The sequence below is a fragment of the Halichoeres trimaculatus genome, unplaced genomic scaffold (assembly GCF_033239565.1).
Source record: "Halichoeres trimaculatus isolate MK-OKI-2021-1 unplaced genomic scaffold, fHalTri1.1 fHalTri1_scaffold_11, whole genome shotgun sequence".
Taxonomy (NCBI): Eukaryota; Metazoa; Chordata; class Actinopteri; order Labriformes; family Labridae; genus Halichoeres; species Halichoeres trimaculatus.
The window spans coordinates 8330076-8351406 of record NW_027437189.1 but is presented as its reverse complement, the minus strand read 5'-3'; the positions used below and the strand labels follow the sequence as shown (position 1 = coordinate 8351406).

At 38.4% G+C, this 21331-nt stretch overlaps 3 protein-coding genes across 3 annotated transcripts; 1 reads left to right on the top strand and 2 right to left on the bottom strand.

Moving 5' to 3' along the window:
- The first annotated feature begins 618 nt into the window (after window positions 1–618).
- Window positions 619–8861, top strand: LOC141799717 (transmembrane protein 198-like). Its single transcript, XM_074682040.1, has 5 exons — window positions 619–747; window positions 1819–2118; window positions 7144–7719; window positions 7813–7934; window positions 8058–8861. The coding sequence occupies exons 2-5, from the start codon at window positions 1965–1967 to the stop codon at window positions 8205–8207; spliced, it is 1002 nt and encodes a 333-aa protein (XP_074538141.1). The 5' UTR covers window positions 619–747; window positions 1819–1964; the 3' UTR covers window positions 8208–8861.
- Window positions 8862–10041: 1180 nt separating this feature from the next.
- On the bottom strand, window positions 10042–14616 carry LOC141799760 (matrix metalloproteinase-19-like). The gene is made up of 9 exons (XM_074682114.1): window positions 14524–14616; window positions 13070–13158; window positions 12847–12977; window positions 12536–12751; window positions 12205–12450; window positions 12021–12119; window positions 11767–11931; window positions 10400–10527; window positions 10042–10281 (listed from the first exon to the last, which is right to left on the bottom strand). Exons 1-9 carry the CDS (start codon window positions 14614–14616, stop codon window positions 10042–10044), a joined length of 1407 nt encoding a protein of 468 aa, XP_074538215.1.
- A 2504-nt stretch (window positions 14617–17120) lies between these two features.
- On the bottom strand, window positions 17121–20459 carry pym1 (PYM homolog 1, exon junction complex associated factor). The gene is made up of 3 exons (XM_074681666.1): window positions 20170–20459; window positions 18391–18484; window positions 17121–18251 (listed from the first exon to the last, which is right to left on the bottom strand). Exons 1-3 carry the CDS (start codon window positions 20198–20200, stop codon window positions 17756–17758), a joined length of 621 nt encoding a protein of 206 aa, XP_074537767.1. The 5' UTR covers window positions 20201–20459; the 3' UTR covers window positions 17121–17755.
- Between the last annotated feature and the right edge of the window lie 872 nt (window positions 20460–21331).

The window sequence follows — 21331 nt, the reverse complement described above, 5'->3', positions numbered from 1 at the left end:
TCTTGCTCTTTATTGGATAAGACAGTTGAAGTGGCACAGGATGTGTGGGTAGGGAAGAATGGGAAAGGGTGTGGGGTGGGATTAGGATTTGAACCGGCAACCACATTTTAACCACTGAGGTTAACTAGCTTTCACACTAGCCATAGGGAAACAGTTTCTTTCTGCCCTGATAAAAGCCTTCGCATCAAACTGATTCTGTTTCATAATCAGTGAAAATCCTCTCTAAGTACCTTTATTTTCCTGTTAAACAAAAGTTGGCCACAGGCCTGAGTTATTAGTCTCAGACGTTGTATTGTTGTGCAAATAACTTCTTTGAAATGTTTATCCAGAGTTTGTACACAGAGATTATATGAGATCATTTAGAGGATTTATAGAAGTGAAGAAAAACACTCCAGGGTTCAGAACAGGGTCATAAGCGATATCCCTTCACCTTAAACCTTCTTTAACCTAAAGATAAGACGCCACACCGAGTGGAGCAAAGCTGTGAAGTGATGATGCAGACGCAGAGGATCATGGACAGTGAAAGCCGAGTCGTCCGCTGGCTCGGCCTTGGACTTGGCAGCAGATGGTCTCCCTCTCAGAGTCTGGCTGTGGGGCTCACATGCAGTTGGACGCTGAGGTTCACAAAGGGAAGCACGCAGTCAGAGTCCTGACAGCTCACTCCCTGCTCTGTTCACTGGAGTCTGACGGCGTGAAGTTCTGAGTTTAATGCTCACATTGAAACTCTGAAGACATGTCTCATTCTAGGTAAGAATTCTTCATATCTTTCAGATGCATCTTGGCTGATTTATGTATTTTATGATACTGTAGAAGATGATGCAGATTTAAGTTAACAAAACATAACAAATGTTCAATTCTTATATTAAAAAAGGCTTTGAATCAGGTAATAAGGGTTTTTTAAAGCTCCCTCAGAAAGCTCTGTTTTATCAGTGAGTATTACTATGCTTTACGTCCACTTAAACACGAGGACGACAGGATCACTCACCTGCTAAAGCTCCTCTTAATTCCATTTGAGATCTGCCTGACCAGCTTAAAAGGTCCTCAGTAAACACACCCTCACACACACACTTACACACTTTGGTGCCAGACAGCAGGACGATGAGCAGTATGAGAGGTGTGTAAACATACTTTGTACCTTTAAACAGGATTGTAGTAGTTTTTCAGAGCATTCAGATTGATTATGCATATTGATGTTTAGCCTTGATGCAATTTATGAGCACTTCACAGTTTTAAAGTGCTTGTAGTATCTTTGTTTTCCTCTAATTTATATTTATGTCCTCCAATTTCAGGGCAAAAAGCTTTTACTTGCTTAACTTTACCAAACTGTTGTCCAATATATTACATTGATGTACTTTACATGTGAGTTTTAATGCACTTTATGATTTAATATTTTTCTTTGACCTCTGATTTTTTTATTTTTGGGGGGAATGTTCGAATATGTCGTGCAGTTTGTGAGCTGTTTGTTTTCGTCATATTGTTCAGTAAACTGATTACCTAACCACATGCTCTGAACAATGAGCCTGTATGAGGATGGCACAAAGCCACCAGGTCATTTCCTCGTCTGTATCCTGCTCCTGAACAAAAGAACTCAGAAAGAGAGACACGAAACTCAGCGGGGATCCCCAGTTTCCTTCTCAGGTTCCTGAACATGGGAAAGAGTGAAGCATCAGATGGACATTGAGTCTAAAACAAGACTAATTTCTCAAACTGAATATCAACTTTCAAAAAACTGTTTCTCAGAAGGGTTAGGAAACCTGATGACTTCTCAGCAGCTGACTTTTTTGTGTCATGCCATAAACACTCTCCTTCTTTCTGCAGGTGCGCAACAGGAAACCCTTCAGCACATGTACCCAACACAGGAGCTTCCTCTCCCCCTGGAAGTCACATGCAGGATGCAGTGGTTTCCCAGTGTCAATGAACAAAGCCGATTCCACCAACAACAATAGAAACAATAATCCTCCAACATGGCAGTGACTTTATTCAATGCTACTGAGGAGCCTGACGCTGGATTAGCTGAGGTGGACATATGTGCACTGGAGATTAATATCAAGCATGAAGTTATCCCATCATTTGTCTGCTCCATTTGTCTGTCACTGGGACTCATCTATTGTTTCTTTGGTACGTATCCCAGCACTGATGTTAAGTCTTCAAGGACACAGACAACACAGGCTAGTTTAAAAAGATCATTTCCTTCGACGTCATGGATAGAGGGGATGCTAAACAGCTGTCATTTTATCACACTGTTGATTTCCATATTGGAAGTCTATGCCAGTCGTAAAAGTGTGAAGAACCTGAAGAGTCATTGTCAGTTGATTCATAAATCACAAGCAAATTTTTTAATGCAAATCATCAGCAGAACCTGTGGGGTTTAAAACTGTTGAAAAATTGAGAAAAACACACACACTCACAGCCATAAAACTTGTTCTTGATAAATCTTTTTCAGGTCTTTTACGAACGATACCATTTCGGATCATTGTCAGGTCTATGTCAGGTCTAGTTTAGCTCTTTGTCAAATCTGTGCAAGGTCTATGTTAAGTGTGTGTCAGGTCTTTGTGTTAAGGATTTGTTAGGACCATTTTTTGTCTTTGTCAGGTTCATGGTAGCTATTCATCAGTTCATTGTCAGAGCTGTGTCAGGTTTACATGAAGTCTTCGTCAAGTTTTTAATGTTTTTATATCAGGTTTTGTCTGGAATTTGAATGTCTGGTCTTTTTCAGGTCTATGTTGATTCTTTTTTGTCAGGTCTTTGTCGAGACTCTTCTGGAATATGTCAGGTCTTTACTAAGTCCATGTAAGCTCTATGCCAGGTCATTTTAAGGCCTTTTCAGGTCTTTTTCAGGTATTTTTCAGGTCCATATAAGGTTTATGTGAAATTTTTGTCAGGTCTGTGCAAAGTTCATGTCAAGCATTTGACATGTTTGTATCAAATCTTCATCAGGTCTTTGGTGGATCTAGATAACGGTTTTACACAGACATTGTCGAGTCTTTTTCAGGTCTTTGTCAGGTCTTGTCTGGACAATGTCTTGACTATTTCTGGTCTATGTAAGGTGTTTTTTTTAGGTTTTGGTCAGGTCTTTGTCCTTTTATTGGGTCTATATAAAGTCTTTGTCATGTTTACATCAAGTCTTCATCAGGTCTTTAATGGTTCTAGTTTAGGGTTTTGTTCAGACTTTGGTCCCTGGATTTTGTCTGGACTATGTCTGGACTACGTACGGTGTGTGTTTATATCAGGTTTTGTCTGGAATTTGAATGTCTGGTCTTTTTCAGGTCTATGTTGATTCTTTTTTGTCAGTTCTTTGTTAAGACTCTTCTGGAATATGTCAGGTCTTTACTAAGTCCATGTAAGCTCTATGCCAGGTAATTTGAAGGCATTTTCAGGTTTTTTTCAGGTCTATGTAACTTCTTTCTTAGCTCTTTATCAAGTCTTTGTCATGTTTACATTAAGTCTTCTCCAGGTCTTTGATGGTTCTAGATCAGGTTTTTGTTCAGAATTTGTTTGTTCTTTTTCAGGTCTTTGTCAAGTCTTTTCTGGATTATGTCTGGACTATGTCTGGACTATGTCTGGACTCTGTAAGGTGTGTGTCAGGTTTTTGTCATTTTTTCTTAGGTCTATATCAAGTCTTTGTCAGGTCTTTAACAGTTCTAGATCAGGTTTTCGTTCTGACTTTGGCCATTTCAAGGTCTTTGTCAGTCTTTACTGGATTATGTGTGGACTTTGGGCTATGTAAGGTGTGTTAGGTTTTTGTCAGGTCTTTGCCATTTTTTTCTTAGGTCTACATCAAGTCTTTCTCATGTTTTCATTAAGTCTTCATCAGGTCTTTGACGGTTCCTGATCAGGTTTTTGTTCAGAATTTGTTTGGTCTTTTTCAGGTCTTCGACAGGTCTTTTCTGGATTATGTCTTAGGTATTTTCAAGTATGTTTCAAGTTTTTGACTGGGTTTATGTTAGGTCTTTGTCAATTCACCGTCAAGTCTTTGTCAGGTTTTTTTTCTATATCAGGTCTTTGTCAGATCTGTGTCAGTTACATATCAGGTCAGTCATCATGAGCGTTAGCTATGAGGACGTCACTATATCAACATGTACCTGCTGTCAGTGTTTTTACAGTCATGTTTAATTGGCTCACCTGACATTTAAAAGCAGTCGCAGAAGCAGGTGTCTGGACGCTGCTGTGGGTTTTAGTGTGGCTAAGCTGGGGGAGGCAGATGGATTCTCTGTGTGAGTTTAACACATGCAGCATTTCAAGGCTCCACCTGTTGCAATGTCAAACATATTCCTGGTTTCACTCCGTCAAACTTGACAATGTCTCCTGAGGATTCAGAAACTGATGGACTGTTTCTATCAACAAGCTGAATCTCTCTGGTAACAACACAAGCAGTTTGTTGTGTTACATGCTGTGAGTGAGAAAACACGACACAAGGCGACACAGAGTCTCATTTCTGCCACTGTTTTCACAGACAAAATATGTAGACACAAATCCAATAAACACAAACAGAGTGTGATTGTGTGTAGTTTGTACTTTGCTCCCTCATCCATGTGACATTATGCAAACAAACATGCTGCCAAAGTCTGTGTTCCCACTAACTCTCTCAGTGTTAGCGTTGGCTAGGAGACTTTTTTTTATAAATGTGAATAGTTAATCTCTGGAAGAAAAGCAGCATTTTCAGGGGTACAGGAAGTAACAGTGTAGTGTTTCATTAAGATTTCTGCTTCTGTGGACAAAAAGGAGATGAGATTAGCTGTGGATGTTACTTAGAGTAAAATCATGTTTATATGAGATGTGGGTGTGGGACATTGACACCAGACCAAATTCACTGTGACCCTTTAACTTCTGTAAGGTCATCCAAGCAGCTCAGTTTGTTTTCAGTCAGAGAGTCGATGTTTGAGCATCAACATGAAGTTTCAGGAGGATAGTCTGACCATGAGACACAAGATTTCATATTTTATGTATTTGGTTTTAATTTATACTCTCAGAGAGATATTTGTGTTGGATATAAGGGCTGCATAGACCTTGTATGTTCTCCCGGTGAATGCGTGAGTTCACTCTCGGTACGCTTGTGTCCTCCCACAGTCCAAAAACGTGCTTGTCAGGTGAATTGTTCACTCCTCATTGTGGATACATGTGAGTGGATGTGTTAGATGTTATCCTTGTGATTGGCTGGCTATCTGCTCAGGGTGTATCCCGCCTCTCACCCAATGACAGCTGAGATTGCCTGCCAGAGGAAAGCAGACTTGCACCCTCACTTTATTTCTCAACTCAACACACCTTTATACCACTAAAGCTTTTTTTAATTTCCATTTTTTAACTTTGTTTCATTGTTTGTGTGCTTCTCTTGCTCTTCTGGTTTTGAGCAGCTGTGAAAAAGCAGTCTAGATAAAGGATGTCTGGAGAATGGATGTACATTTACATTCAAATTAAATTCAGTGTAACATTTGGGAGGACTAAGAACTTTAACTCAAGAGCCTTTGGTAATAAATAATATTGTTTTGGCCTAATTTTAAATCTGGTCTTATTTCTGTTGAATTGAAATCAATCATCTTACAATGTTGAGAAATAGGAGCTAGTTTTGTAACATTAAGTCTAAAAGATTAATTTATTAACTGAATAAAACTCCTTGAAAAATAAACAAGCGCAGGTCATGCAGCAGTATTTACTACTTGGGTTCGGGTTTTTTTTCTTTTGTTTTGAGTAATTTTAAGGATGGGTGAGTACTGGTATCGGTATCCAGTATTAGGTAGATATTTGACTTATTTCAAGGAATTGGTCTTACATTGTGTAAGTCCTCCTCACCACTAGTTGGGGCTACACTGCTGTGATTTGACACCAAGGCAAATGTGCATCAGGTCATGTTCAGACAATAGAAATTAACCAGGGAGAGTTGACAGTTCAACTGTTTAATTTTGCACTTCAGTTATTTGAAATAATCACTTTGACAGTTGTTAGTTTTATTTTGCGCTTTTGTTAATGTATTAAAATCAAATGGTTAACTCAGAGAGAGTTGTTTGTGCTCTATTTTGGACTCAATGGGAGAATGACTGTACTGCCTTTGTTCAAAATGATCTGTCACTGCTAATAGAATTTTTTTTGTATCAAAAGTACTAGTGGTATCCGTCTTGGTATTGGTGAGTACTCAATTACTCGTATAGGTATCAGTCTGAAAAAAAGTGGCATGGAACATCCCTACGTACTTTACAAAGTGATTAAGGACCAGCTTACACGTTTCATCCTAAAACGCAGTGAAAAAAAAAAGCATTTACACGGAAACGCAGAGAGACTGAAAACGCTGTAGTAAGCATGCCAGGCCTGTAGTTGGTGCTATAAATTTCTCGACCAGAAGACGCTTTTTGGAGATCTCCACCGAAGTAGAGTTGAGCTGATCATCTGGGAATACTAAGTGCAAAAGCAACAGATGCACGTTTTGTAGAAAGACAGTCAGCAGTTACAGCAGATTCAGCAGCACAAGCACAACATGGTAGTTTGCGACGATCGTAACAATGGTACTGTTGTCCTGTTGTATGCGCTTGCACAAACGCTGGCTTACCGTTTACACGGCAACAGTGGCAGCGCTTCAGAAAAATCCCACTCTGAAGGACGTTTTCCAAAGTTTGCATTTTAGGTCGACTGAAACGCTGTTTCTGTGTAAATGCAAGGCTGAAACGCAGCAAAACTTTTGCGTTTTACCCTAAAACTGTTGTTGTGTAAACGGCCCCTAAATATGCAGCATTTGGACAGAGGAAAGAGTAGGAAACTAGGAGACAGAGAGTGGGGAGTGGAATGCAGAAAGATGCTGCTGAACCCAGCCCTGCTTAAGGCCTGTAGCCTCTGTACATGGGGCGCATGAGACAAACAAGCTTCACAGTGCAGCTGCAAGGGATTAAACTTTAGATATATTATTATGCTTGAATAAGAGCGTGGACTGGTTTTGTTTTCGATCTGTCACAGGGAAATTTGCTAAAACAAGCTTAATGCTAGTCTAAACATTCTGTAATAAGCTCGAGCACTTGTGTCAACATGAAATAGCATAATTTTAAATGCTGAGCACGTGAATGTGTTTTACACTTCACAGAAGGATACCATTTTATCAAAGACAGTGGATTTGTAAGTCAGTTTTACGACTCTCACCGACCAATCTTCTCTACTTTTTAGGATACCGCTGCTTCAAGATGGTCATGTTCTTCTCGGGCTTCACGTTCAGCTCTGCAGCCATCCTCCTCTTTTACCACAAAGAGCCCATGTTGGATGTGAAGCTGGGCATGGAGACTAAAGCGGGGATCGGGCTGGGTGTGGGTGTTCTCTGCGGCCTGATGACCATGCTGGTCTCCACTCTGGGACTCATCTTCAGCGGCCTGCAGCTGGGCAGCCTGCTCTGCCTCCCCCTCCTGGTGGTGATTGGACAGTTTTACAGTCTGACCCCAGTATGGGTGCCTCTCAGTGCCTTGCTGGCTGCTGGTGTCGTCACAGCTATCTTCACGCTTCAGTGGCAGAAACTGTTCACCATCATTTACACATCTGTGCTGGGAGCCACCGTGGTGATGCTGTGTGTGGATTACATGATGGGGACGTTCATGCTGCCGGATCAGGTGTACGATCTGCTCTGTCAAGCTGCTCCACGTCAGCTCTGCTGGTTTGACTGGGCGATCACTGGGATATGGCCTACTATGAGTCTGGCGGGCATGTTGGTGCAATGGAGGTTTACTGCCAAAGGAGTGTCACACAGAGACGGTGAGGCCGTTACCACTGATGCATCCAAACCAAGGCCCTTCTGTGATTTCATATTTTCTCATGATTTTCTCCATTTTTCTTCTGTGACTGCAGAAAAGAAAAAGAAGAAACATCCAAAGAGGTACAAATATCGAGAGACAAGAGGAAGACCTCGAACATACCGTCAACGCAGACCTCCTCAGCTCAACCGCTACGCTGGAGATGTGCTGGCACCAGTCAGTGGCTTTTTATGAATTAACTCAAATTACATATAACACATGTATATCATTTAATAGCTGAGGGCAAAAAGAGTTAAATAAGAAATAGAAAATGCCATAACCACCTGGTTTTTTTTTCAGAGTTATCTGCAGAGCCTCCAGGAGCGCCGGATGGGAACGGGCTCGTCCAGCAGCAGCGTCAGCACCATCACACACACTCTCATTGACTTTGACTTTGAGACAGGCTCCATGGTGCCTCTGACTTCTTCCTCTCCCGTCTTTAACTTCTGAAGGAACACACTGAACACTGAACTTATATGAAGTGATGATTTTAATACTCAGCTGGTTTGGATCCTCTTGAACCGGCTATTCCAGATAATCATCTGCGTGCACACACAGTGGTTTGAGACACTCAGAGATTATCCTCTGAATGATGACAAGACAACACACCGCCCCATCAGACCTCAATGCAGTTTAACTCACTCTGTGTTTGTCTGTGGAGCTGTTTTGTTTTACACTGTAGGAGAACTTTCCTTTAAACAGTGCAGAATGTATAACATGAACAGATAAGCTTTGGTTGTAGTTGTAACAACATATGCAATAAAATGAAATAACAGTGAAAGTCACACAATAAAACAAGTACACCTTGATGTCAAAGGAGAAGAGAAACTGATTTATTTCAATGCCACTGAATTAGGGATACATTAAAAGAATTGTCAGTTAGCCACAGTTAGCCTTCATGGCTAATCTGCAAGTCCTCTGTCAACATCTTGAAACATTAAAATTAAACACAGTCATAATAACATATTCACAAACTAGTAATGTACAGATTGATTTGTTATTACATAAGAAGTATAACAACGGTATTTGTACAAAATACACACAAAAACATTTTAATGAAATTGATAAAAAAAAAAAAATCTTTCATTTATTCAGGATAAGAGCTACGGGGGGGCGATGTTTTTTTTTGTTTTTTTTGTTTTTTTTTTTGAGGCAAGGCCAGATAATTTTCATTTTTTCTAACATTCTATCTTTTTACTCTGACTTTAAATCAAATTTCTGCTTTTCCTTTTACTTCTATGACCTAAGTTTTTAATTAATTTAATTTAAATGAAATTATTATTTTTAATTAATTAATTTTAGAATTAAAAGGAGTATTAAAATTTTGATTTTTTTAATTATTTTATTTCTGAGGAGAAAAAAAATCTGAGATTTAAATAAAAATTCATACTTTTAAGAATTTTTACAATAAATTGGAAAACTGTAATCCCAAGAAATGTTTTAAAACAAGTTTTAGGAGTCTAAGATTTCTCAAAAGGAAAAGTCGAACTATTTTGCAGCAGGAACAAAAATCATTTTTCTTTTCTGGATTATGAGTGTGCCACAGTCTTACAGTCTTGAGACTAACCCTCAAAACTGAAATAGAGACATAACATTTGTCAAGTTGTCTCAGTTCTGAAGTTGATGCTTATTCATTATTCCAGATTCAAACCAGAGTCTTTTCTAGCACAGTTGGATGGCATCAATGTGTTGTCTAATGTTTACAGCTACAATAAAAACTGGCAAGAAAGAAGACATCACTAAACACAGCCCATGTATGAGAAAATCCCTTAAACAGTTGAAAAAAAAACATGAACTACAGCTGAGTCTCAGCCTTAATAACACTTAATATTTTCTTTATAGAAGACCTTTTCAGAACACTAATGACAAATATTTCTATGGCTGCATTCTATTTAGCTTTTCAACTCAGAGGTCCTTGTTTTTGCTGGCTGACTCACTGTCATGACAAACTGCAGGATTATAAATCAGCAGAGCTCTGAACTCTTCCTACAATAATCAATAAAAGTGTCTGCTGAGGAAAAGCTGATAAAATCAAACTGCCTGTTCTGTTTTGTTTATTTCAGGAGTATGAAGTCCTTGTTAAAAACATCCAGTAAACACAAACATATGTCTTATTCCACTCCATGTATTTTTATAGCAACTTAAAATGTTTGTGTTCAGAAAACATCAACATGTCAGTTCAAAAGAAGCTCATATTAAAATAAATAATTCCTCTTGGTGTTGTTTCACTGAATGGTCAAACAGGATGAAGGTTCTTGTTGAATCTCTGCTGGCCTCTGGTGGCTCAGTCGTCACACCTCAGCCAGTGTTTGGCTGTGCTCAGAGGATAGCCCCGCTCCACGGCCAGGTGGTTCTGGCTTAGACGCCAGTACTCGGCTCCTTCGAACACATATATGTGTCCGTTAGTCCATGTTAACGCAGCGTCGATACTACTGGGTATCCCGTGGAGGAGTTGTCCGATGGGTTTGGGGTACGACCTGAAATCTGTCCGGCCAAGTTCATCCCACTGCCAGTACACAGAGCCCTGAAATGATACATGAAATATTTACAGAGAAATCAGAGAGATGTTTTTCTTTAGATGAACAAAATAATTAACTTGTAATCTGAATGAACACACTTGGCTTCCATACTTTTCTACATACTTTAATAAAAATAAGTTGTTTGTTTCTGTTGAGGTACAGGGCTGAGTCGATGTTAGCGGGGATATTTGCCAAGGCTCTGGGGAAACCCCGGTCTAGTTTGAAGTTGGTGTATCTCCATATTTTGTCTCCTGTGAAAGAAGAAGAGGAGCAGTTAGTTCTCGCCATGTAATTCGATTGGGCAAGAGATATTAATTTGCATTCCTGTTGAACTGAATCTCAATGCAGCACCATGTGCCAAACTGAATCCCAGCCATACAGGTATTCAGTACAACAGGGATATCAAATCATTTTTGGGACATTTAAAGTTGTTAAATATATAAAAATACATAAGTGCCATACATTCTGATCAGATGGTGCATAGATACTTTAAGGTTATTCATGTAGAAAATGTGGAAAGTAGTGATGTGTAAGTCACAAGAGACTCGATTCTAAGTGACTAGAACACAATAGAATAAAGGGACAATTAAGGTCAAGGTGTCTGCTGTGCAACCAATCAAATGTAAGTGGGGTGATGGCATTAAGAGGATTGGTAAAGTAACTTCTTGTACCAAACATCATGTGAAATAAGAATATTCTAGTAAAAACATACTTGCATATTAATTCTAGGTCAAAACAAAGCTTAAAAAAATGAAGGTGAATTACTGCCATCTAATGGAATGATTCAGCATTACAACTACAACACAACAACACTAATGTGAGACGGTTCATGAGATAGAAGTGATGTGATGTGGAAAAAACGCAGGTAAATCTTGTTACTTTCAGTTATAAAAGAAGTATTTACTTACTTACATTCACAACAAATTCTTTAAAGCCTGTATAGACCACTAATTCACTTTTTTAAACCATACATGGATTATAGAGGAGTGGTTTTACCATCAACTATAAAAAATAGAAATCCCTTCCAGAATTGTTTTCAGTAAATGATAAAACTTTTGGTGTAAGATTAAAAATCAAATGTAATGATTCTGCAATGATATGATTAACAAAATAAATAAAATGCCAAGATCTACCCAAAGTTTGTGTTGCACATTTTTACTAAAGGCAAAATAAAATCCATCAGCTGTAGCTTAGTTTTCTGAAAATGAAAACCAGAGTGGTATACTACAAAACAGACCCAACAAACAGTCAGACCACATACTACATGCAAATGCAGTTGGAAGTATGTAGTGCCTACTACATACTACATTCAAATGTGGTTTGGAAAACAGCCAGATAGTAAAAGATTGCATGTACCAAACAGTGACAGGATTGGAGCTGAATCTTGGAGCAATGTGATGAAGATATTGATCTCTGTGAATAGGCGCCTCCTCTACCAACTAAACCAAACCAAGGCCCCAGAAATTTTTGTAATGATTACATGAACCCACCTTTTAAAAAGTAGGTCTTGCCGGTCCGCTGTGAGTGAACAGCTGCATCGAGGTTGCCTGGCAGCTCCTTCCACAGAGCAGAGATCAGTGCTGGAGCATTATAGCCATAACCAGACGTTGTCCACACATACTGACCACTGAACATATACGTCTTACGCAAAGGACCTTCAGGGGGCGTAGTTCATGAGAAAACACAGGTTGATTAATACAGTTTTACAGACTGATAAAATAGCAGAAAGTGAAGGTCTGTGTACCCAACATTGCAGCATCCAGAGTGGCTCTGCATGGATCAGGAACAAATCCTGGCTCAGACTGACTGGGAGCTCTGGGTGGAGAAGTCTTCTCTGGCTTCCCTGAAAAGTTAGAACTCGGCATTAAATTCATGGACGTTTTAAAGATCATACACATCCTGAAACTGAGCTAACATCCTGACATTACCATATAATGTCTGGATCCCGTGTATATCATCAGGGTGAAGCTTGAAGTCAGCTTTGTATCCGCCGTAAACAGGTCCCATCAGGGCGTTGTAGTACTGTGAGTGACCTAGGCCAAGAGAGTGACCGATCTCATGAGCTGCTACGATCCTCAGGTTGGAACCGTAGTTCTTCCCCTCTGTCCACAGTTCATCCTGATCAAAATGCACAAGTCCTGACTCAGGGGCATCAGCGTGGGCTAAAACATGACCTGAAGATAAAGACACAGATCTTAAACAAGGATCACAAAATGTGTCACAGTTTCTTCCAGACATCCACACATTCAGTGTCCTCACCTCGTCCATCAAAGGGCACTGGACATGACTTGTCTTTCCTGTGAAAGGAGATTTTGATGTCTGCTTTTCCACTCTGCAGCTCTCTGAACTTCAGAGGTGACACATCACTCCAGTACTTAAAAGCACTCTGGATGGACTTTCTGGTCTTGTCCTTTCCCAGGTCGGGGGCGTAATTATAGATGCGGTAGGTCAGGGACTTCTTTCTCCAGTAACCTGCTCAAATCAGAAACAATGAAGTTATCGTCATCTGATTATTTTTAAGCAATACTGCTATGAGAGACAGAAAACATGACATGAAAACAGTTACCCACCCATGACTCGATATTTGAGGGACATGTTACTGAAATAGTCTTCTAGACCACATCGAGGTTTGTTCATCATAGCCTGAGTGGCTGGATCCAGTTTTCCTGATATGTGCAGGTTTGTTACCTTCTGAAAAGTTCTGACATACACACAAAGAACAGGACATTCAGAAACAAAGCTGGGATAACAGTAAAAACAGTTCAACTGTCAAAAAGGATGAAGTGTGATTACCTTAGGGCTTCCTTTATCTCCTCAGGTGGATAATTTCTAGGCTTACCATCCAGTGGGATGTGCAGATAACCATACTTCCTTAAATAAGCCTTAAAAAGAGAAGGATTGTAACACATTTGGATTTAGTGCCCAGGTATATGGCATTTTCTAAAATCACTGCAAAGCCTCAGAGAAATGTTCTTAAACAATACATTTACAAATGAAGGCTTCTTTGTTATTAGTGGTTAATGGCACTTTAAAGCTCCTGTGAGGAGTTTTTAGTCGGTTGTGAAACAGACTAAAATACATCTTGATGTCTCATTTGAACCTACAGAGGAAAACGAGATCATTAACAGCACGAAAAAATGTAATATTGTTTTTTTTTATATACTGGCAACTGCTGCAAGGGGGTAGGTGTCACAAAAAGCCTTTTCCCAACTTTTAATACCAACACTAAAATGTGAAGAGTGTGTTTCTTTATTACTATGTGTAGAAAAAGGTATTTAATTTGCTTGAAAAAATCATCATAGATAAGATGAAAGTCTTTGTCCACAAGAGGGTGCCAAAATCAAAGTTGCTCACAGGAGCTTTAAGTTGAAGGTAAAGCTCTTTTCCCCCACTATATTTATAATGTAGGCTAAATGTTCCAACCCAAAAGATTTTAATATAAAGTATTAGTTTGAACTGCACAGAGTCACATTTCTTTAAAAATGTGTGGACATTAGACTATGTTTGATTGATATGATTCATCATTATCTACACAAGGTATAACAACATCAACAGTATTTTACCACCCAGATCTTTAAAAATCCTGCCAAACTCATTTAAGCTTTAAGAAGAAACTCAGTTTGTGTAAATTTTAGCGCCCCCCTGTGGAAAAAAATATACATCTCATCTTTTTGTGTTAAGGCCATTTTAAAAAACAAATAGAAATAAAATTAAAATAAAATAAACATGTATGAAAACAATCCTGTTTTCTTAAACAGTCAAATATGTTTGAATGATGCTGGTTATTTAGCCTGCAGTCAATCATCCAGTCTGTCACCTACCCCCTCACATTAGGTTGAGGACATCGAGAATCATAGTATAAAAATGTTTTACTGCGCTTCTGTTTGTCCTGTTTACTTTTGTAGAAAATAAAAATAATTTACTTTGAATTTTAATGTATTTCACAACCAGTTAAAACTCCTCACAGGAGCTTTAAGACTGACTTAATCATGTTTTGAAAAACTGATGGTCATCTTGCTTCAGAGTTCACTTTCATCAAAATCAGAACTTTAATAAAAACTTTTTTTTTTCATTATTTAAAGTATTTTGAATGGAAAGCTTTGATTTTTTTTTTTAAACCCAGTCCAATCTAAATATCCTCATTAATTCAGATTTTTTTAGGGTTGCTTCTGTGGATTCCATTTTTTCCAGAATTGACTCGTGGCAAGTTTAAGCTTTAACATCTTCACAAGGGTTTGTTTCCTTACCACCGCTTCTGCAAATTCTTTCCTTCTCAGAGCAATAGATGAAGACGATGTCAGAAAAATAAGAAACGATATTAACTCCAGTTTAAAGTCCATTTTCTAGTTTTGGAGTATTTCCATCAACAGGAAAAAGAATAAAACAAAATCTTGAATTAAGTTGGCCTTTTTAAGTGTTAGGCTCTGGATGTTTTTAAGTATCCCTAAAAACCACAGCTCCTTTGTCTACATCCATCCTGCTGTCCAAAGCTGAAGTCCCTGCCTTACTTTAGGATTCAGTTTTTATACCATCCAGTGTCTGTTCAGGAACTGTCTCAAAACCACAAAACAAACCTCAAAGAGGAATGTGTTGGGCTGTCAACCAATGACAAAACATATTTCAGACAGTAGGAGCAAGATTTCGCCTTCTTACACCACCATTCAGACGAAAAGGTCCTGGAGTGTTCAAGAATAACTTGTGAGTACCTCTGTTTGCGTCAAAGACAGACAAAAAAAATCTCTGCACAGAGTGTTTGAAAAAGAAGATGGTCTGCCCACCATCCATAAAAGGTGATGACTTGTAACTTGTTAGGTCACTGTGGTGACAGAGAAAGGATCTGGTTATCTCATGCGGCTGCAGGAGCCTGTAGGTGAATTATGGTCCAGACAGCTTAAATGAAGGTCTGACAGATGTGCAGATGTTCATATTTATACAAAGACTTCCACAAGAATCCTTACATTGTTGAATATAATAGTTACAGTTTCACGAAGAAAACAAGTAACCACACTCCTTCGTGAGACAACAGCTAATTATACTGTTCACATCTCAGGAATACATTCAAGGGGAAAACTTCAACGCCTCCATGAAACCAGGACTACAAATCGTCCTCTGCAGGCAGACAGAGAACGCCTCCTCTTCCGCTCAATCACTGAAGAACAAAACTCATAAAAAAAGCAGACAAATGTGTGTGGAAACTCACTTCCGCCTGCGTGATTACAAAAAAAGATCCTTCAACTCATCATTAAGAGAAACTTAATCAACACAATGACCTTTGTCTCAGTGTAATGACTCTGGGTCACAACATGATGAGAAACTTCTAAAAATAATGAGTTCATATTTCAAAATTATGACTCACTTTTGTGGAAAGTGAGAAACCTCCTGAAATACTAACTTATCTTAAAGGGGTTTTTTTACTATAATGAATATCATAAATGACTTAGCATCTTTTTAAAAAAAAAAAAAAAAAAAAAAAGTTCAATTATTACTTTAGAATTTAATTTTCCCTTCACTTACCTGGAAAATGAAGTTAGGTCTAAAACTGAATTTAAAAAAATATGACACGTAAGTTCACAAGTTAATTACTGTGATATTTGGGTTTTCTTTAGATCGGTGTAAATCATCATTTGCTCACATTTTCTCTCAGGTTATCGTAATTTGTGTCAAAAAGTAAAACGTATTTTTCGGACTTAAGTGAGTTTTGATTTAGGGGATAGCCTCTCAACGGCTGGTTCGCTCACATATGACGGCGGCTGTGAGCTTCCTTTCGAACAGCTTCAGGGCACCCGTCAGTCACGTGAGCTGAGCTGTGTCTCTGATTGGACAATCGAACAATCCTAATAACTTCTGAGGATAACGCTGAGTTAAATATATATATATATATATATATATATATATATATATATATATATATATATATATATATATATATATATATATATATATATATATATAAAATAAAATCACTCACTGTATAATGTGCAGATAGTGAAATCAGCGTTTAAGACCTAAGCCAATTTTTGAACCAGGCTGTAGCAATGCTTTTCAACGTAAAAGTCCGTTTTTGTAGCAAGGTGTGTACGTGACTTCCGGTCTTTCTGCAGCCAGCTTCAAGCGGATTTTCGACGAATAGCAACTTTTAGCACTTCTGCATAGGCTTCATTTTTACTAACCTGCGTTGCCCCTCATGGCTGAAATCTGTCAGATGTTACTAACAGTGAACTGGCAGAAATAAATATTTTATCTTTTTATTCATTTATTTTTTTTACTTTTTCCATGGTTAGACTCTTAAAGAAGCAAAGACAGCAGAATTAATTATTTAAAATGTGTATATCGTCAGTCTTCTTAAAATAATTTTCAAAATCTTTTTTTTCTTTTTTTGCCTAAATCAACTCCTTATGACATATGACTCAGTAAGGTTTTTGTGTTTTCTAAAAATTAAAAAATGGCATTTATTTTGAGAAGGTGACGATAAACTGATGACTAAACCAGTAACAAGGCAAAATGTCCCACTTTGACAACAGGGGGCGCCAAAGTTTACACAAACCACACTTTTTCTAGAAACTTTTACAGCTTAATGTTACTCAAAAAGGTGCTAATAATGCATCAGTGGAACTATTTTAAGTTGCAGATTAATACACGAGTGTTGCCCCTGCTAGTTTTTAGAGATGCTGAATGACTATTTTTGATTAATCAAGTTATATGAGAGTATAAAAAACAATCCAGGATTGGTAGTTATGTTGATCGCTTGTCGACAAATACTGAGCCTCTGTGACCTAATATTGTTTCCTCAAGCATCTTTAAATTGCCCGCCGTATTCTTTCAACGAGTAACAGGTTTCAAAAACATCCAGAACAATAAAATATCAATGGGTTTGTTTTTTATTTCACCTTTACACCCTGCTTTATAAAAACGATTCTCATCCAGAACACTTCTGGTTCCCACACTCTACCACTGAAAGTAACATGACATTATCATTTTCTGCAGCATGTAGTTTTAATAAATGTAATGACTGTATAGACGGTTCCTTGACATTAGTTCAGCTACAAGTGTCCATCCAAACATCAACAAAGTGTTATGTCTCAGGTCATACAAATAATATACTCTTAAACAACTTTATGTGTCAGTAATACCTGATGATGCCATGAGAGGTACAAAATGGAGAGGACAGACACGCACAAAACAATCACAAAGATGTCTTTAAAACATATTTATAAATGTATGGCCTGGCCTGTACAGGAGTCATAATTATCAGAATCTAGAAAACAGGCTCCTTAGTCCTTCAGATGTGTTGCCTGCTACAAAGACGCTCCATGATACTGTGGATAAAAGTTGTGGGTCTGTGTTCTTGTCCAGAGTTTATGAAGAATATCAAACAGGTAGAATATGTGTAATGAAAGCTATTTTTACAAAGCTGCAAAGGTCCCTTCCCTGCCTCCGTGTGTTTAGTCTGTCTGAATCTTCTACTTTTATTTTATTGCTTCAAGACCCGCTCTCCAGCTCCTGTAACTCCTCCTTTAAGGCCAGTGCTCGACCCAGCTTTTCCAGCTGATCCTTTGTTGGCTCTTTAATTTCCCCTGAGTTCACTTTCTGCTGCAGGTCCTCCACTTGTCGAATCTTCTTTTTAAGGTTTTTGATCTTCTTGGCCTTTTCAGCTGCTGCTGAGGACTCATCGGTTGAGGGCACAGATACTGCCGCTCTTGTATCGTTTGAAGACTCGCCTCCCTCTGAAATGGCCACATTCCCAACAGCATCACTCACTGAGTCCACATCTGCGTCCCCATCTGGACCCTGCTGCTGCTGCTGTTTTCGTTTTTCTTTACGTTTCATGTTGCGCTTGGCAGATTTTGAGAGACTGGAGGTCTCGCCATCAACGCAGCCTGGGATCTTTTGCTTTGTTGGAGCTTCCTCAGGGGCGCTCATCCCAGGAGGAAGGTCTGGTTTGCTTTTGAAAAACTTCACATACTTGTTTTCATACCTAAAGGAGGAAGAAATGAAACATGAGCTGAATCATATTTAAGTTTCTAACCAGGGCATCCATATGTTCCGTAATCCCCCGCTGAGTTTACAATAGCATATGACCAAGGATCCTAAAGGGAGGAAAGAACTACACTTACACTGGTACTTCCTCCTGGGGGACGTAACCATCCTTCACTCGCCGTGGTTTCCTCCATGTTCCATCAGGTCGTTGAGTGGCAGCAATGTATTTCCCTAAAGGGCAACAGGTTCAGTTTTAGATAAGTGCTGATACCATATCGCATGAGTTATTCTGTAAATTCTAAACCAGCAGACCCTTAAACCTCTCCTGTCTCCTGTGGACTTTCTTATTCAAGTATCTGTGAAGGCTTGATGTGTATGAAATGAGAAAAACAGACTGAAGAGTTTATTTTTTTTTTTTTACTTTTACCAACATGAATTCTGGGTCAATACCACTGCTGTAAAGACAGTCCCGAGATGGATCTTGCATCAATAAAAACCACTAAACTGCATGTACAGTCCTGGAGTTTACATCACAGGCGATTCAAAGATAACTTTACTTAGTTTGCCAAAAGGAAGGCTACCAACATTATCCAGTCTAAAAAAAACTGCAGCCATATAAAATAATTAATGTCAAACTTGAGAAGTTAAAACACAATCAGACAATGTTTCCAGCTTTAAACCACTTTAACTTTAGGTCAATTGATAATCAATTTGAAAAGACTTTAATTTCTTGGACGGTGCATTTTTTTATTAAATATCAATCAATCAACTGAACCAATTTTTGATCATTTTACAGGACTGTGTTTACAGTCTCAAACCACCAGATGTCACTGTGCACATTGAGTTATTCAACTCCCAAAGGCTCAATTGTTTAACTGACAGAAACTCACACACACAATTAAAAAAGTGAACATGTGTCTTTTCAGCAATGTAAATCAACACAAGAACAGAGAAGGAAATAAATATTAAACATAGGATTAAAATCTACTACATACTGTCAACTTTTAAGAACATGACTTGGACAAAAAGTCAAGAACCAGGCTCTTGTAAACACTGGATGCAACACAAAGGAAGAAGTGCTTCTTTGGTCATAAATTTGGACAAACACAGTTACAATAAAAATAAAATAAATGTCCTGAATTAAAATTATATGAAGTGATTTCTCTAGTTCTTGTGGTTATTATTTTTAAATCTTCCTGTGGTGGCTTTCTTTCTTCTGAGAGATTTTTAATCTCAATGAGCTTTTCTTGGTAGTTCAAGTTCAAATAAATAAATATAGACTACTGCAGTAGGTTGCAATTGGATGTTTTCTGCAGTTAAATAATCACACATTTGATGATCAATAAATGCATTACCTACTTAAATCACATGGATTTACTTTACTTGAAAGGGGTAATATTTCATTTCCTTGGAGACAGAATAGCAATAATTTGAAACTACAGAATTCCATAGAGTATCTTTAACTTGCAATGGCTGTTTAAGTAATATGTAGCAAAACTTCTTCTCTCATAACTCTCAATTCATTCACAGGAAGCTAACTAATGTTGGCTAACTAGCACGGCAAGCTGCCTGGCCACTTCCTTGGTATGCATCATGCTATGATGCATAATTTTAATCCCTGTATGTACGCAAAAACTATGTGAAAACATCCTGTCGACATTTATATCACACACATTTACATCTGATCCAGTGCGAAAGTCTGACAGCTGACGAAAGCGATGTTAGCTTAAATTAGCATTAGCACGCTAACTGCTTGAAAAAAAAAACTTAAAACATCACGATAAAAGATATGTTTAAATGGGTTTAAAATTCGTCTATGGAGTAAAATGATCAAGTCATGCCCCAGTGCTGTTGTTTTGTTGTTTGAAGAGAATTTTTTTGGTTAGACAAAAGTCTGGCACATGCATTAGCCTTACCAGATTCATCTGTGACATAGGGGGTTGCCATTTTGGTGTAACGTGTTGCCCCGCTCCCCTCACTCTGTCCCACACCGATCGTCCTATCGTTCACTTTAACCTCTCACCGCTGTGAAATACAACTTAACAACGTAAACTCTCTTCATGATAGCTTCTGAAGGCGGCTAACAGGGTGTAGACTCTCTTAGCACGGGACGGTTGTTCAACAGCGACCGCTCAACTGTGTGTAAAATCGGGCTACTCGAGGCGCCAAACCAAGCGAACCCTGTTCCCCAATTTCGGAAATGACGACGTGGATCACAACGGGTTGCCAGGTTTGCACATATAGCGCTACGTAAGGGCATCGGCCTGTTCTATATGGAAGCCCTAAACCAATTTAACGTACTCTGACAACTAGTTGGTTCCACTTATTAGCAAGATTTCTGTTTAAGAATTCTGAGTGCATCAAGAAACCATGATCAAATTCTTTATGAATGTCAGCACACCTGAACAGAAAACTCACAAGTCCTTTTTTTAAAACACAATTAGTACAGCGACTCCAACAGTGAGTCTTACAATTTCCTGTCAATAACAGCAACAATTTTCTCTCCTTCTGTATAAAAAGGGTGAAAGGGATTCATAGTCCCTCCTATTATCCACCTTACGTAGAGCTTACAGAGATAGTATGTGTCGTTAAAATATCAACAAGCACCCTTATACCTTGTCTGTTGAAGAACATTGAGGAATCAGTTGGCTTATATTTTCTCTCAATAATCAGTAACTCCTTAATGTGTGGTCTTGTCACTGCCTACTTCCACTGTTGTTGATCATGAAAACTTATCCCTATTTTAGAACTAGGCCCATATCAAAGCTACCATTCATTTCTAAGGTATTAAAAATGGTGCCTAACCAGCTCACATCTGCTCTTAATGATAATTTAGATGTCATAAAGTCTATTTGTATTCAGTGTAACCTCTATTTTGCCTTTTTATTATTTTGTCTATGAATCACTTTGTGACCTCTTCCCTTGCTATTTAAATAAACTTTACCACTTTATATAGAAAATAGCTTCGTTAATATGGAATATGTGCCCAAATGTCATTTTAGGCCTTTCGTTAATCAGGACAAATCTTTTTGCATCTTCTGTCATACTAAAATCGTCCCGGCTCAAAGTTAAAAGGGG

Excerpts from the sequence above, each read along its gene's own strand:
- LOC141799717 (XM_074682040.1), top strand. The coding sequence starts at position 1,965 with ATGGCAGTGACTTTATTCAATGCTACTGAGGAGCCTGACGCTGGATTA. Across the intron at positions 7,720-7,812 it reads AGGAGTGTCACACAGAGACG|AAAAGAAAAAGAAGAAACAT; the intron begins GTGAGGCCGTTA and ends CTGTGACTGCAG. Across the intron at positions 7,935-8,057 it reads CTGGAGATGTGCTGGCACCA|AGTTATCTGCAGAGCCTCCA; the intron begins GTCAGTGGCTTT and ends TTTTTTTTTCAG.
- LOC141799760 (XM_074682114.1), bottom strand. The coding sequence starts at position 14,616 with ATGGACTTTAAACTGGAGTTAATATCGTTTCTTATTTTTCTGACATCG. Across the intron at positions 12,978-13,069 it reads GAGATAAAGGAAGCCCTAAG|AACTTTTCAGAAGGTAACAA; the intron begins GTAATCACACTT and ends TGTGTATGTCAG. Across the intron at positions 12,752-12,846 it reads CCTCAAATATCGAGTCATGG|CAGGTTACTGGAGAAAGAAG; the intron begins GTGGGTAACTGT and ends TTCTGATTTGAG.
- pym1 (XM_074681666.1), bottom strand. The coding sequence starts at position 20,200 with ATGGCAACCCCCTATGTCACAGATGAATCTG. Across the intron at positions 18,485-20,169 it reads CTATGTCACAGATGAATCTG|GGAAATACATTGCTGCCACT; the intron begins GTAAGGCTAATG and ends GTTGCCCTTTAG. Across the intron at positions 18,252-18,390 it reads CCCCAGGAGGAAGTACCAGT|GTATGAAAACAAGTATGTGA; the intron begins GTAAGTGTAGTT and ends TTCCTCCTTTAG.